The sequence below is a fragment of the Eretmochelys imbricata genome, chromosome 12, assembly GCF_965152235.1.
Source record: "Eretmochelys imbricata isolate rEreImb1 chromosome 12, rEreImb1.hap1, whole genome shotgun sequence".
Lineage (NCBI taxonomy): Eukaryota > Metazoa > Chordata > Testudines > Cheloniidae > Eretmochelys > Eretmochelys imbricata.
The window spans coordinates 10,420,102-10,436,552 of record NC_135583.1 but is presented as its reverse complement, the minus strand read 5'-3'; the positions used below and the strand labels follow the sequence as shown (position 1 = coordinate 10,436,552).

The 16,451-nt window shown below is 42.9% G+C and overlaps 1 protein-coding gene across 6 annotated transcripts in view; it reads right to left on the bottom strand.

Annotated features, from left to right (window-relative positions):
• The window catches only part of PRMT7 (protein arginine methyltransferase 7), a 49,761-nt gene extending 33,313 nt beyond the window's left edge, over window positions 1-16,448 (bottom strand). For 2 of the 6 annotated variants that reach the window (XM_077830739.1, XM_077830743.1), the window contains exons 1-3: window positions 16,276-16,406; window positions 13,746-13,940; window positions 11,530-11,566 (exon numbers count right to left, since the gene is read on the bottom strand). In XM_077830739.1, the coding sequence (XP_077686865.1) occupies window positions 11,530-11,566; window positions 13,746-13,840 (132 nt within the window). In that variant the 5' untranslated portion in view covers window positions 13,841-13,940; window positions 16,276-16,406. Of the gene's footprint in view, window positions 1-9,258; window positions 9,331-11,529; window positions 11,567-13,745; window positions 13,941-14,583; window positions 14,713-15,935; window positions 16,199-16,275 lie in introns of those variants that run through there. The other 4 variants (XM_077830740.1, XM_077830741.1, XM_077830742.1 and 1 more) reach the window with 4 other exon arrangements.
• Between the last annotated feature and the right edge of the window lie 3 nt (window positions 16,449-16,451).

The window sequence follows — 16,451 nt, the reverse complement described above, 5'->3', positions numbered from 1 at the left end:
AATTTTCCTGCCTAAGACACAGAAGAACCTGAACCATGAGAACTTACCCTGAATTATCTAGTTTGTGCTAATTAAGTGTTTTAGTAGCCAGTGCCCTATTCAGTACTCCTTACGTAGGCAAAACTCCAGCTGAAGTTATGGAGTTTTGCCCTGAGTTTAGAGGGATGATTATGTCTCTTGACTGTTTGAGTTGATATGAAATGGCCATTTTCCTTCTTTTTGGAGTCTTACATTTCACAGAAAACGTATACACTGACATTTGGACAGCTCTGTTGCAGGATTTTTCATTTTGATGACTTCCCATAGATCCCATGGATGTGTCTTGCACCTACTATTTTACAAAAGGAACCTGACCACTGTCTAGACTGTGGCAATCTCAGTATGACATTTGGTTCATATGTACTATTTTGGTATGGAAACATGTGATAGTATATTTACCATCACTAACAACATACCTAGAAAAAGCACATTACTGAAAGGATCTGGCAAGCTTTATCTATCAGCTTTGTTTTAATGTTTCAGAAAGGCTACAACAGTAAAAAAAACCACCCTATGCAAGGAAAGTTGAAACACCAAGACATACATTTAAGCAGAAATAAGCTCTTCCTACTCAAGTCCTCTAATTCTCAGTACATATTGAAAACTATAAACATTGTTTAATCAGGTTCCTGACTTGCGCCCCATTCCTCCAAAGACTTATGCTCATAAGATTAATACCACTAAAGTCAATGAGCCTACTCATGCTTAAAGTTTTTCCAGGATCAGGGCCTCAGTGTTTTCACTCTGTTAGGTCACATCCATCTATATCAGGAAAAATGGTTTTGATGCAGATTAGTAAACAAAGCTTCAACTGAATTAGGCAAAGTTATTAATAGTCCTACAGTAGTTTGTGTAGGAATTATCAGTTGAGACATTCTGTTGAAGATATTATTAAGCAGGCCTGGGTACACTTTAAGCAAGAAACATATACTACTCAGGTAATTTTATACTTTAGATTTTTGTAGAATGGAATTTTAACAGAAAGATGAAAACTGCATAATTTTCCCTAAAGGATCCACAATGCCTGGCCAGACACTACTGTAATTACTTTGAGAGGCTGTTGTGAAACAAGTGTGTGTAACTCAAGCTTGTAAAATTTCCTTATTTAATACTGGAGAAAGTTTATGACTAACAGCCGGCAGTTTGTGAAAAGATAGTGTGTACACTTAAAGTATATTGTTTAAGCGATGAATTTTTCAAAACTGGATTAGTCAACATCTTTGATTAATAGAACTATACAAACTAATCTGCAGGAGCAGGATTTCAGTCTACATGGCTGACAGCAATCCTCCCCCTATAAAAATTCCTATAACACAAGTAAACAAAGTTCACAACAGAAAGAAACTAAAACACTGCCTAACCAGTCCAATCTTTTATAAAAATGGAAACCTTTGAACTGTCTTTTTAAAAATAATAATAATGCTCTTGAAAATTTACAATCTACAAACGACACCAACTAGCTTGTAAAATACTCTGCTAAAAACATTTCCCACTGAACAGAATGGAAATCTATATTTACAAATTAGAAGTTTTTCCACATTCAAGAACAAATCCAAAAAGGCAGAATTCACAGAGGCCTTGTCTAGACTAGGATAGATGTGTGATGTTAAGAATGTCATTAGAAGACTAAGGCACACCATCTTTAACATGTGCTAAACAGGCAGAATTAAAGCCTAAAAGCAAGTCTAACTCTAGGCTTAGAACATATTAAAGTATACACCGCTTCACATCAGTGGTTTAACTAACCAGTTTAGTATTCTAGCATCACACTTCTAAATCCTAGTCCAGGTAAGACCTGACTGGCAAAGTCTTCAAACTAGGGCTGTCAATTAATCGCAGCTAACTCATACAATTGACTCAAAAAGAGTAATCATGATTAAAAAAAATTAATCATGATTAATTGCAGGTTTAATCACACTGTTAAACAGAATACCAATTGAAATTTACTAAATATTTGATTTTTATACATTTTCAAATATGTTGATTTAAATTACAACATAGAATACAAAGTGTACAGTGCTTACTTTATATTATTATTTTTACTACAAATATTTGCACTGCAAAAATGATAAACAAAAGAAATCATATTTTTCATTTCACCTCATACAAGTACCATAATGCAATCTTTTTATTCTGAAAGTGCAACTTACAAATGTAGATTTTTTTTTGTTACGTAAGTGCACTCAAAAACAAAACAAAGTCCATTCAGTCCTACTTCTTATTCAGCCAATGGATAAGACAAACAAGTTTGTTTACATTTACAGGAGATATGGCTTCCCTCTTCTTATTTACAAGATCACCTGAAAGTGAGAACAGGCATTCGCATGGCACTTTTGTAGCCGGCATTGCATGGTATTTACGTGCCATATATGCTAAACATTTGTAAGTCCCTTCACGCGTTGGCACCATTCCAGAGGACAGGCTTCCATGCGGATGACACTTGTTTAAAAAAAAGCGTTACTCATAAATTTAGACTAAACTACTGGGGGAGAATTGTATGTCTCCTGCTCTGTTTTACCCGCATTCTGCCATATATTTCATGTTACAACAGTCTTGGATGATGACTCAGCGCATGTTGTTTGTGCAGATTTCACTGCAGTTTTGACAAAATGCAAAGGTACTAATGTGAGATTTCTAAAGATAGCTACAGGAGTCGACCCAAGGTTTAAGAATCTGAAGCGCTTTCCAAAATCTGAGAGGAATGAGGTGTGAAGCATACTTTCAGAAGTCTTAAGAGAGCAACACTCCGATGCGGAAACTACAAAACCCAAACCACCAAAATAGAAAATCAGCTTTCTGCTGGTGGCATCTGACTCAGATGATGAAACTGAACATGCGTCGATCTGCACTGCTTTGGATCGTTATCGAGCAGATCCCATCATCAGCATGGATGCATGTCCTCTGGAATGGTGGTTGAGGCATGAAGAGATATATGAATCTTTAGCACATCTGGTACATAAATATCTTGCAACGCCAGCTACACCAGTGCCATGAAAACATCTGTTCTCACTTTCAGGTGACATTGTAAACCAGAAGAGGGCAGCATTATCTCCTGCATGTATAAACAAACTTGTTTTTCTGAGTGACTTGCTGAAAAAGAAGTAGGACTGAATGGACTTGCAAGCTCTAAAGCACTGGTGGGCAACCTGTGGCCCATACCTGGCCTATCAGAGTAATCTGCTGGTGGGCCGCCTGTAGCTCCCAGTGGCCTCAGTTTGCCGTTCCCAGCCAATGGTAGTTGCAAGAAGTGGCGCGGGCCGCAGCGATGTGCTGGCCGCCGCTTCCCACAGCTCCCATTGGCCGAGAACGGCAAATCACGGCCACTGGGAGCTGCAGGCGGCTGTGCAAATGTAAACAAACTGTCTGTCAGAGCACTATTGGATTACCCCGATGGGCCGTGTGCGGCACATGGGCCGCAGGTTGCCCACCACTGTTCTAAAGTTTTAGATTGCACTCAAAAATAAAACGGGTTTTTTTTGTTTTTTTTTACCTAATTCTACATTTGTAAGTTCAACTTTCATGATAAAGAGATTGCATTACAGTACCTGAATGAGGTGAATTGAAAAATACTATTTCTTTTGTTTTTACAGCACAAATATTTGTAATAAAAATTATATAAAAAGTGAGCACTGTACAGTGTTCTGTGTTGTAGCTGAAATCAATATTAAAATGTAGAAAACTTTCAAAATATTTGAATAAATGGTATTATATTATTGTCTAACAGTGCGATTAATCGCAATTTTTTAATTGCATGAATAATCACAATTAATTTTTTTTAATCGTTTCACAGCCCTACTTCAAACCACTGTAACCTTGGAAGGGGAAAAAAACCCCCAAAACACAGGGTTGTTACGACCTCCCAAATCAAGTTTTACCTTGGTAGGATACTCAAGTTTTTATTCACCCTTCCAATTTGATCAAAGACCACGAAGGGCTTTTGATGTAGATAAAATAGGATTCCTGAGAAAAACCCTGAAAATCGATCTCAAGCCTATACAACAACAACTTCAGAACTTTACTCCTCAGATCAAAAGTCTGAACTTCAACAAGTAGGACATGGGTCATTATTCAACTGTTCTTCCTAGGAATTAGAAGTGTTGTACCACATTTCACAACAAAATCAAGTCGATGAAGTCCCAGGAACTTGGCATCCATTTGGAAGCGCTTCTCTTCTGTTCTACTCACTGTAGAGTCCTACTAGCGATTATTTTTTAAATTCAAGCTTGCACTCTAACTCAAAGCTTTAAAACCGGTGGTATTGTCACACAAAACATCACCATGGCCATCCACTGCTGTTTCCAAAGCTTCAATGTCATTCTCCTCTGTGATCTTAAACCACTAGTCTCATCAGTGGAATTCACTGAAGCCTGCATCACATATAATTCCTTGCCAATATCCACAGAGATATTTTTTGATTAAATCACACTTCGGGAGAGAGTTTACAGCTCTGTAAAGCCAGATGCAGATGGGCATAATTCCTAGCTGGAGGCAGAGTTTGACAGCCCATTCTGATCTATTGCCATCTACAAAAAAAATCTTTAATTTATTTAAAGGAATCAAATTACAAAAAGAAAATAATACATAAACTACTGAGTTATGAAACATCCCCGAACTTTGGCTTGTGAACTAAGTTTTTTTTGGGGGGGGTCGAAACGCTACAAGGAAAAGAAAGGACAGAGTACTGATGATCCAGCACTTCAAAACAGCAGTTCATACCTCTCAGAGACATGATTTCACGGTCTCTGCAAACTCAGGCAGACATTGCTGTATGGGTTACACTCATGTCACATTTTGGAAGTTTTCTTTGCAACCATACCAGCTAAACAGTTTTAAAAATTAAATCAAACTTTGGATAACAATTGAGAAGTCTGTGTGCCTCCTTGGCTAATCTATCATATGCCCACCCAAAGGAGAGAAGGGTGTAAGACAGAGCACACCCTTTAGAGAACACTGGGTTAAATGTTCAAAAAACCACCTGCAAGTTAGTTTGCCTTAGTAGAAAACCGGGTTTCAGAAATTCCAATTTTGGAAGTAGCTAAACTTCCAGAGGATGGAAGACCCATGGGATGAACATGGAAATCTGAATGGTCTGGCCTGCGTGTCTAGTTTCTCAGGGAATCTTCAACATTATCCATTTGGCAATTATGTATTTTCTTATTCTTAACTGCATAATCCATGGGAGCTTCATGTATTCTCAATCCCACAACTGCAGAATTTCCTGCAGAACCCCCAACTTGCTGCAGAAGTATGCCCCAGAATTTAAGTTTTCATAGTTGCAGGATGATCTTCTAAACATCAGCTGAGTTTAGCGGATTCAGTTTCTTCCTGAGCCTGCAAATAGCATGAACCAATAGTTCTAAGTATAAACTGACTCTGTTAACTTTAATAAGAGAGTGTTAATTCTGAAACCGAATGTTGACAACATCAGTACTTCACTATTTCACTTCTGAGCACTGCAGCACAAACCTCCAACAAAATGCTCATCTCAAAAACCCAGACCACTTTCTATTACTTCTTGGGTACTAAAGCTCCAAATAATCCCTGCACTGCCAAGACCTCCAGCTTTGTCCTTAACTTCTCTAATATAGTTACACATTTTCAAATCAAAGTACTGCAGCATATGAATATTAAAGAGAAACATAGAAGAAAATGAATGCAACATCAAATAAACTAACAAAGGGGACACTGCACTGATTGTATTAGGACAAGTCTACGCTACCACACTACATTGTCACTATAGTGCATCTGGTGAAGATGCATTATGCTGATGGGAGAGCACTCTCCCACCGGAATAATTACTCCGCCTTCACAAGGGGCGGAAACTATGTCAGTGGGAGAGCGTCTCCCGCCGGCACAGCCCAGTGTGAACACCACTTTAAGTCAATATAACTTATGTCGCTCGGGGGTTGTCATTTTCACTCCCCTGAGCGACATAAGTTATATCAACTTGAGCAGCAAAATAGACCAGCCCTGAGTCAATTTTTCCTACATTCCTCACATTTTTCATTTATCTGAGATTGCCAAGGAAATTTCCAGTGTACTGTACTGAATACCACAGAAGTTGGGTCAAGTTTGCCGCAGAGTACATAACTTGTACTTATGGTATTTATTAGAATAAAGAAACTGCCTTCCTCACATCTTACATTGTCTGCTCGCTGCAGTGAGGTATTTACATCAGTGTATGTACATGGGAACAGAATGGAAAGGTGTCCCCAAGCATGCTGAACATATGTACTCCATTTCTCTGCACACAGACCCAAAATATGTTGCAACAGACCAAAATACATAGGATTGATAATGTTACTATAACATATACAAATGAGAACTACCTAAATTGTATCTTAATTTTATTCTTAAGTAATCAATGGTATTCGTAGTCCAATATGTTTATTATTGGTAGGCCAAGTACAGTACATTGGCCCCAGGACCTAAAGAACAATCCTGTATGAATAATACATTTTAGGGTTTCTGGTGACAGGTGTGAATCTAGAGTACAATTTAAGTGTTGACTGGTTCTCCTTGGAATCATATCTACTACATTCATATCTTGTTCGTTAAGCCTGTTGCAGAAGTGATGCATTTTTTCCATTACAAGTGAATTACTGTATGTTTGTCTCTCATTTTTGTCACTATATTAAGAAACAGGAATTCCTGCCAAAATTTTTGCTTATTTGTGTTCATTGCTTTCAGAGGGTCTGAGCATACTCCGATTAATGCTAGGAAGATAAAGCAAAGTGCTGAAAGGCCATTTGTTCAACTGTAGTACACCTTATACAGAAGGGTGTGAATGAAATAGTGTCTTTCAATTTAAAAAAAATCATCGTTTTTAAGGCTTCCCTCCACATGATTTACTAAGCTTTTACAAATAGCCTATGTTTCTCTTACTGTTTGGATTAACAGGGTCAGCTCTATCCTTTACCACAATCAAGCTACATCTACACTACAGTGACTACACCAGAATAATCCATTAGCATAGACACAACCTATTCTTCCGTCGACACAGCTGAGTCGACAGTGGGGTTAGGTCAGCATAGCTACATTGGTCAGAGATGTGGGTTTTTTCACATCCCTGATCAATTTAGCTATGTCGACCTAACTTTTAAGTGCAGACCGAGCCTCAGTTCTGCTGTGGCAATTTTGACATAATTAGAATACAGCTATTTAACAGCTTTGTCCCACCATCTCCTTCTAAATCTTGGTATTGGAATGCTGTTACCATTATTGGTATGCTCCCAGAATACTAACAGTAGATAATCATAAGAATCACTTAGGAGACTATTTACCCATAGATGGAGCAGAAAGATCTCCAATCCTTTAAGGCATTTTTTTTTAAGTCTTCAACTTATTTGAAGATATTTTATTCACCTCAACTTCTCCCTTAACATAAACTGGAAGATTTAAGAACACAGCATAAGTGGAGGAGAATAAAAACAACTTAGTTACAGCCACATGTAGGCAGACAAGGCTAGATGGAATTACTGCAAAAACTGAATTTTATGAGTCTAAAGTGCCCTCTGAAGGTATGACAGAAAATTACAAGTCTAAAATCAACATAACTGAAAAGCAGCTCCTCCTTTACTTACCTGTCAAGACAAGAGGTGACCCATGCCTGCCAATGGGGGGAGGGAAGGGGGGAGTGAGGGCAGCAGCTTCAGCAGCATTACTGAGCATGCTCAGTCCATGCGAGCATGCTCAGTACAAGCCAAGCATCAAATCTGGTGGGGTGGCTGACGCTGCCCCTCCCCTCATGCGTCCCCCCTTCAGTATTTTCCCTTCAAGAGTTGAGAGCATCACTATTACTCATAGAAAAGCATTTTTCTGCATTCTCTGCTCCTTAACATCATTTCTTGCAGAAGAAACAGTGTTTCCATCTATCCTAACAACATTTTTAGAAATGTTCCCCGCTACTTCTATATTAGCAACACTGGGAGCCCTGGAAACAGTGTCTCATTGGACACCAGTGCAATTTTTAACACTGTTAATTAGATGTTAGCTAGCCAACCACAGTTGGGCTTGCATGGATATTATTGCAGGATTGGGGCCTGTGACCCAAGAACCCCTTAATACCAACTGGGTTACAAGAATATCCTGATTCTGGTTCACCAAAGAATGTCATGTGAGGTCATAAATGAAAGCTAGGGTCATGACGGTGATTGTTAATACCGTTGGAAAATGTATGTACAGATACCACATATGGAATTATGTATTACTCCTGGGGGGCATTCTGCAGCAAAAAATTAAGAATTCTGCAAATTTTATTTGTCAAATAAATGTGGAGGGTCCAGCACGGCATTGGGGAGCACAGGCCACTGGCTGCACAGATGTGGGACATCACTGTGCAGCTCTCTACCCCATTACCCCGCCCCCGGGGACACAGACTCAAAAGTTAGGCTGCACCCAACCCTGACACAGCGCAAGGACTGGGCCTGCCTCAGAAACACTCCAGGGCCCTGGCCCTCTGCACCAGGTGCACCAAGTGTGAGCAGGCAAGCTCAGCAAGCAGGATCCAAGTGTGGAGGGTCTTAGTGTTGGGGGACCTAGGTGTGGGTTGAGAGGGTTCTGTGTGGGGCAATCTGGGTACAGATGGCTCAATGGGGGATCCAGGTGCGGGAAGAACCTGGATGCACAGGGGCTTGTTGGGGGGGGTCTGGGTGTAATGTAATGGGACTCTGCAGGGGGTTCCAGATGAAGGCAGTTGGGGCTCAGCACGGTGGTGTCTGGATGTGCAGGGGATAATGGTTGGCAGGGGGATGTGGGTGTGGAGGACTCAGTGGGGGGTCCAGATGCTGGGGGAGTGGGGCTCAGTGGGGTGGGGATCCGGGTGTGGGTGGCTAGACGGGGTGGTCCAGGTGCAGGGGGAGTGGGACTCATCAGGGAGGGTTCTGAGTGTGTGGGGCTTGGTGGGAGGGTATGAGTATGAGGGCATCTGGATGCATGGCGGTTGGGCAGAATGGGGGAGCAGCTCCCTGTACAGGGATCCCTCCCCCTGCAGCTGAGGAGTGATGCATGCATGAAGCAGGGGAGAGGAGGGAGTTTTCAGAGCTTCCTGCAGCTGGGGGAGAAATCTGGGGTGTGTTTGACCTGGCCCAGATGCCGTGCAAGGGAAGAGGAAGTCTCATCCTCTCCAGCCCAGCTGGGACTAGCACCTGAGCCCGGCCCAGGGTTGGAGCCACCAGCCAGCTCTCACCCAGTCCCACCCTCTTCCCCATAGTGATTTACCTCTCTGCCAGCTTCCCTGGACACCCGAAACATATTGCTGGGGAGGGTTGCAGGACTGCTCTTGTTGCTTCCCTGTCAGAAAGTCATTTTTCTGCGGGGAAACAAAGAAATCTGCCAGGGGACATAAATTCGGTGCATGTGCAGTGGCGCAGAATTCCCCCAGGAATAATGTAAGCATACTGAAAATATGCTCTTAGACTCTGTCACAGCAGAAGTGGAGAAACAGGTTTTTTTGCTTAGAGAAAGGATGTTTATTCACCTGTCTCTCTGTCAGCATCTAAATTAAGCATTGTAAGCTAACACAATGGATGTACATTTACATGCAAAGTCAGAGAGTTGTGAAGTCAACAAGGAAGGACACAGAGAGGAAAGAGAACCTTTACTTGCAATACACTTCAAAGATTTGGACAACAAAGAGGACACTCCATCATCCTACAACTAGGAAGTACACAGGCAGTGCATTTACATTAATGAAAATGGGATCTCAACCAGCCTGGGCTGAAAACCCTACAGAGGACTTTGTGGTAAGATAAACTTCTTTAGTCAGGAGGTTAGCCTGTTAAGTTTAGTCCCTAATAAAACAATCATAACATGCTTTCTAGGTGACCTGTTGTTTCCATTATCCTTATTCACTATCTCCTGAATTTTTGATAATATATTTACAGTGAAAACAACAAGAAGTTTATCTCAGTGTTGTGGTATCAAGCTAAGTGCTGACCCTGAGTTGAATCATACAAACTGGCAGATATACTGTTTCCTTGGGGGCCCTGATATTTCTGTGAGTGCTCAGCGGATAAGGGTCTAAAAGTACAGAGGAACGTTTCAAAGGGACTCAGAGATGCAGAGGGATGGGGTAGGGGGAAAACACGACACACACCTAATGTTAACCTGTAACACAAAGTAAGGGCTGGCATAAGTGAGGGTGTGCAAGTAGCTAAGAAGCTGGTGGCAACAAGGAGATGACATCCAGTTAAGCACAAGCCTTTACTACTGAGGGCATTCTGTGCCAAAAAATTAAAAATTCTGCACACAATATTTTTAAATTCTGCATTTTTTTTTTTGTCAAATAAATGTGGAGGCTCCAGCATGGCACTGGGGAGCACAGGGAACTGGCTGCACAGAGACGGGAGACCACTCTGCAACTCCCTCAGGACATGGACTCATTGGTGAGGCTGCACTCAACCCTGACACAGTGAAAGGACCAGAAATACCCCAGAGCCCTGCCCCTCTGTGCCAGGTGCACCAGGTTGGGCAGGCAGGCTCAGCAAGCCAGGACCAAGTGTGGAGGGATCCAGGTGTGGGTTGAGAGGGTTCTGTGTGGGGCAATCTGGGTTCGGGCAGCTCACTGGGGGATCTGGGTGTGGGGGGCATCTGGGTGCAACAGAGCTCAGCAGGGGGGTCTGGGTGTGGGAGGTTCAGTGTGGGGGGGATCCAGATGCTAGGGGAGTGGGGCAGAGATACAGGGGCAGCTGGTTGAGGCTTGGTGGGATGGGGATCAGGGTGCAGGGTGGTCTAGCTGCAGGAGGAAAGGGGCTCGGCGGAGGGATTCTGGGTGTGGCGGGGGGAGTGAGGCTTGGCAGAAGGATCTGGGTATGAGGGGGTCTGGATGCACAGGGGTTGGGCAGATGGGAGAGCATCTCTCTGTACAGGGATCCCCTCCCACTGCAGCTGAGGAGCAATGGGTGCAGAAAGCAGGGGAGTGAGGGGGAGGGGAGGCAGGGGGAGTTTGCAGAACTTCCTGCAGCCTGGGGAGAAATCTTGGGGTGGATCTGACCCAGCCCCGGATGCCATACAGGAGAAGATGAAGTCCCGTCCTCCTCAGCCCAGCTGGGACTAGCTGAGCCCGGCAGAGGGTTGGAGCCACCAGCCAGGTATTCCCCAGCCCCACCTCCTACCCCACCGTGATTTACCTCTGCTGGCTTCCCTAAATATACTGCCAGGAGGGTCACACAACTGCTTTTGTGGCTTCCCTTTCCTTCCCCATCAGAAAGTCATTTTTCTGAGGGGAAGCAAAGAAATCTGCAGGGGTCATGAAATCTGCGCATGCACAGTGGTGCAGAATTCCCCAGGCGTAACAAGCAAGTTTCCCTCATACTGGAGGTAGGAGACTAACAAGGTGACTCAGAGTCCTGGGTACCCCAAGAATCATCACTGAGTCTTAGAAAGTTCAGGTAGCAAAATACTTCAACTTCCAGAGGAACCTGTACAATCATGGAGTGGGAGCTGGGAACACTACATTTTTTCACCATTCAAGTTACTTTCTATACTTACTCTATCTTTGTCATGCAGCATGTCTGCATAGCATGATCTGAAAACAAAACAGAATTTACAGATCAAAACATTGTAAATTAACCACCATAATATAAATTTGTTAGCAGAGAAGAATCACTGTGAAGCAATTATTCCTAGTGAGTGAGTAAGTTACTCAGTGATTTGTCCCTTTAAGAGGCTGTTTGGTTCCACACCCCTAGCCTCAAGAATTCAGGTCACTTTATGGTTCTGGGTTTTCCCATTTTGAGTGGCATAAGTATATGAATGAATGGACTATGAATTAAGTGTTACATGTAGTAGAATCTTTTGGTTTTTCTCTTAATTGCTGCAGTATACTCAATCTTGAGCATTCTTGGAAAAATCAGTACAGAGCAAATACATGCACCTATGGTGAGTTACTGTCAACTACTAATGACAGAGAATGTCAGATGCAATAGGTTAGTAATTAGGAACTGGGGAAAGAAAATTGTATCCTCTTTTTATAGACACCTCTATAGAAAGGGAGTACTAACCACAGAGCACTGGGTTGGAGCTGGCTTGTAAGTCAAAATCCTCATGCTATTTAAAGTGGTACTGATAATAGTCTGAGTGATTTTATACCTATATCTATATATTGCACATACATAATCACTCAGGTTATCATCAGTACCAATTTAAATAGTATGAGGATCTTAACATACCAGCCACTGTACTCCCCCCCCCCCACACACATACACACACACTTTTTCCCCAACTTGAAGAGGACAAATAAACACACATGAGGTTTTTTAATTTGTCTGATTTGAACACCATTTTGAAAACCCAACAGGCTGACCCAGTCATTTAATCTCTTTGATCATTACTTTTAACTACCAAAAGGTAGTTACAAGAATATGATCAATGAGAGACCATTATGCTTGGGATTTTCAGAGGAGCTTGAGAGTCAGATTCTTAACTCCCACTAAATTTTGATAGGCACTGAAGTGAAATAAGTGCCTGAATCCTATCAAAATCTCAGCCTAGATAATTAATAAAGGAAATGCTTGGGTGAAGCTACTTCAATTAGTATTTTTACAATGTTCCACTTGGTATAAGTTAAAATACAGGTGAACTTAGCCTAAATGACTGTCTAAATAATGTTATTAATCCCAGGCTCTCTGTAAAGATAAAAGTAAGTACTATCTTCATTTCAAATTATTCTTGTTTTAACTAGTGATGCAGAAAGCCTGCTTACAAAAAAGTGTTTCCACCCTCCCCTCTATTCACTTATAAAAGATACACAGAGTTTCAAATAAATTGTTTCAGAGTAACAGCTGTGTTAGTCTGTATTTGCAAAAAGAAAAGGAGTACCTGTGGCACCTTAGAGACTAACCAATTTATTTGAGCATGAGCTTTCGTGAGCTACAGCTCACTTCATCGGATGCATACCGTGGAAACTGCAGTAGACATTATATACACACAGAGACCATGAAACAATACCCCCTCCCACCCCACTGTCCTGCTGGTAATAGCTTATCTAAAGTGATCATCAAGTTGGGCCATTTCCAGCACAAATCCAGGTTCTCTCACCCTCCGCCCCCCCCGGCAAACAAACTCACTCTCCTGCTGGTAATAGCCCATCCAAAGTGACCACTCCCTTCACAATGTGTATGATAATCAAGGTGGGCCATTTCCTGCATAAATCCAGGTTCTCTCACTCCCTCACCCCCCTCCAAAAACCACACACACAAACTCACTCTCCTCCTGGTACCAGCAGGAGAGTGAGTTTGTGTGTGGGGGGGTGAGAAAACCTGGATTTGTGCTGGAAATGGCCCACCTTGATTATCATACACATTGTGAAGGGAGTGGTCACTTTGGATGGGCTATTACCAGCAGGAGAGTGAGTTTGTTTGCCGGGGGGCGGAGGGTGAGAAAACCTGGATTTGTGCTGGAAATGGCCCAACCTGATGATCACTTTAGATAAGCTATTACCAGCAGGACAGTGGGGTGGGAGGGGGTATTGTTTCATGGTCTCTGTGTGTATATAATGTCTACTGCAGTTTCCACGGTATGCATCCGATGAAGTGAGCTGTAGCTCACGAAAGCTCATGCTCAAATAAATTGGTTAGTCTCTAAGGTGCCACAGGTACTCCTTTTCTTTTTGCAAATAAATTGTGTTACCTTCACATTGCATTCATTTTTTTACATTTCATTAATCTGCATCTAAGGAGAGTGTCAAGTGTTTCCTCTCACCATACCTTGCAATCTCCTGATGGTAATCATAGTTCTCATCTTCCTCTAACCATTCCACAGAACCTGTGGTTGGATTAGCCCTTCCACAGAAGACCTTCATAATGGAGCCCAGTTTGTATACTTTGTGTATTGTGTGATGACAGTTTTTTGGAGCTGGCTTCAATTCAAATAATTGAAATTTTTGTCCTGTTATCAGAAACCTGTTTAAACAAAATACAAGTTATGTTATGACATATACTAACTCTTCCTCCTCCCTGTTTTATAGGCTTCATTCCCAAGCATATCATTAGTAAGGCTGTGAGTCTTCAATGGAAATCATGGAAGTCACAGATCCTGTGACTTTCTGGGACCTCCATGACTTCTGAAGCGGCAGGTGCAGCAGATCCCAGGGCCGCCCGAGCAGCTGGGGCGGCCCAGGGCAAGCCACAACAGCCGCTGCCCAGGCAGCCCCAGGCAGCTGGTCCCAGGCGCAGCCCCAGAGCAGCAGTCTGGGAGCAGCGGCGGGGCTCCGGGCCACCCCCGGCCACAGCAGTGGTGGTGTGCAGGAGCTCCCCACAGAGCAGCAGTATCATTGCCAGTACGCCTCACCCCCTTCTCTCACCACCTACGATTTAGTCAGGGGTATTTATAGTACAAGTCATGGACAGGTCACAGGCTGTGACTTTTTGTTTACTGCCTGTGACCTGTCCATGACTTGTCTTAAAAATACCTGTGACTAAACTGTAGTTTTACTCATTATTAACCTCCTTGCTCTTCTATCTTTTGCCTTATTCTATCACACTCTTAACACTTGTAACTTTCTCCCAATCATTATATGCCATCTTCTCATTTATGATTACTCACTATGATGCACTTCTTCTGTGAAGACTACCAATATGACAATCCAGAAGAGCAATATGTAAGCAAGTTTTCTAAAAAATAAAAATACTGGTAATAAAAGGCTATTTCTAACCCCTGTGAAGTAGGTCCCTCATTCACTGTATGATGTCTTTTAATATTTTGTTATCTAATTCAAAGGATTCTTTATAGCAGGATCTTATCTTGTTTTCTTCTGTTTTTTAACAAAGATGGAGCACAACAAAAATATATATAACCCATAAAAACACATATACGGAGAAAAAATTAGTAATTTGACATATAAATTGAAGAGCAAAAAGAAAAGGAGTACTTGTGGCACCTTAGAGACTAACCAATTTATTTGAGCATGAGCTTTCGTGAGCTACAGCTCACTTCATCAGATGCATACCGTGGAAACTGCAGCAGACTTTATATATACACAGAGAATATGAAACAATAAAGTCTGTTTCATATTCTCTGTGTATATATAAAGTCTGCAGCAGTTTCCACGGTATGCATCTGATGAAGTGAGCTGTAGCTCACGAAAGCTCATGCTCAAATAAATTGGTTAGTCTCTAAGGTGCCACAAGTACTCCTTTTCTTTTTGCGAATACAGACTAACACGGCTGTTACTCTGAAAATTGAAGAGCAACATACTGTGCAAGGAGAAGATAGTTGGTCCTGACTCCTGATGGACAGAGATTAAAGAAAACATACAAGGACTTGTATGCAGATGAGATCATTTAACCCCCTATAGGGGATTCTTTCAAGTTATAGCATTTATTCTATTCTGTATAGGTTCTTATACTAGGCACATCAGTGTAGTGTCTTGGCATTAAGCAATGTGACTACACTTCTGTAGTGTGTTGTTTGTTGTCTATACAGTAATGGGAGAGAGAATAACACACAAGTTCAATAATGTAGATACTATATCAAAAAGTCAATACCCTCTTTGTAACTTATCTGTGGAAAACCATAAGTGGTTTCTTACACGTTTTGCAGAACTATTTCTTAGAGCTTGCCACACTATCTGCAAGTAAGATTTTAAATAAACACCACGCTAAACGCTGAGCACTAAAAACAACCCTAGAATTCCATTTCAACTGCTCTTTTAATTATCAAGTTTGCTTTATGTTCTAAACAAATAAAATCTCTCTGCACGTAGCATTCATTTCTGAAAGACACAGAAACAGCAGCCGGGCCCGTGACAAACTCCGCTTGGTCACGGAACAGACACAGAGAAGAAAATGGCAACAAAAACAATCCCATTGGCAGGCAAAACAGCCTCCGTTTCGGAGGGCTCTGGCATGCACCGGCGCTGCGGAGCGCCGAAGGGGGCAGAGCAATTCAAACCCTACCTACACTTCCCGCCCCCAGATCTCCAGGCCCTGGGCACAGAACAGCGTCAGACCCGGACTGCACATGGCAGCTGAATGGGACGCTCGCGGGCAGAAGCAAGGGCAGGGGCCTCACGGCGGGAGTGGGGGAGGAACCCCGCCTCCAGGCCTGGAAGAAAGATGGCGGCGGGAGCCCTCTGGCTATGAGTGGCCCTAGCACCAGGGCAGGGGGCTGCCCGTGGCCGGGAGGGCCCGGGGACGAGTCACCGGCTCGTTGACCTGCACGGGCGGAGACCCCGCCTTACGAGGGCGCAGGGGGCCATGGGCCTAGCCTTACAACGACAGCTACGGCCCAACCCACCCGACGGGCCGGCGAACCCGAGCCCCGCCCCTGGCTCAGGGCCGGCTCCGCATGGCGGGGCGGCCGATCCTTACCCGCCCTGTCATGCTCACGAACAGCAGGCCGCCATCTTCCCAGGCTGCATTGCGTCCGTCACGAGACGGGAGACTACAGACCCGCACGCGACCACGAGAGGG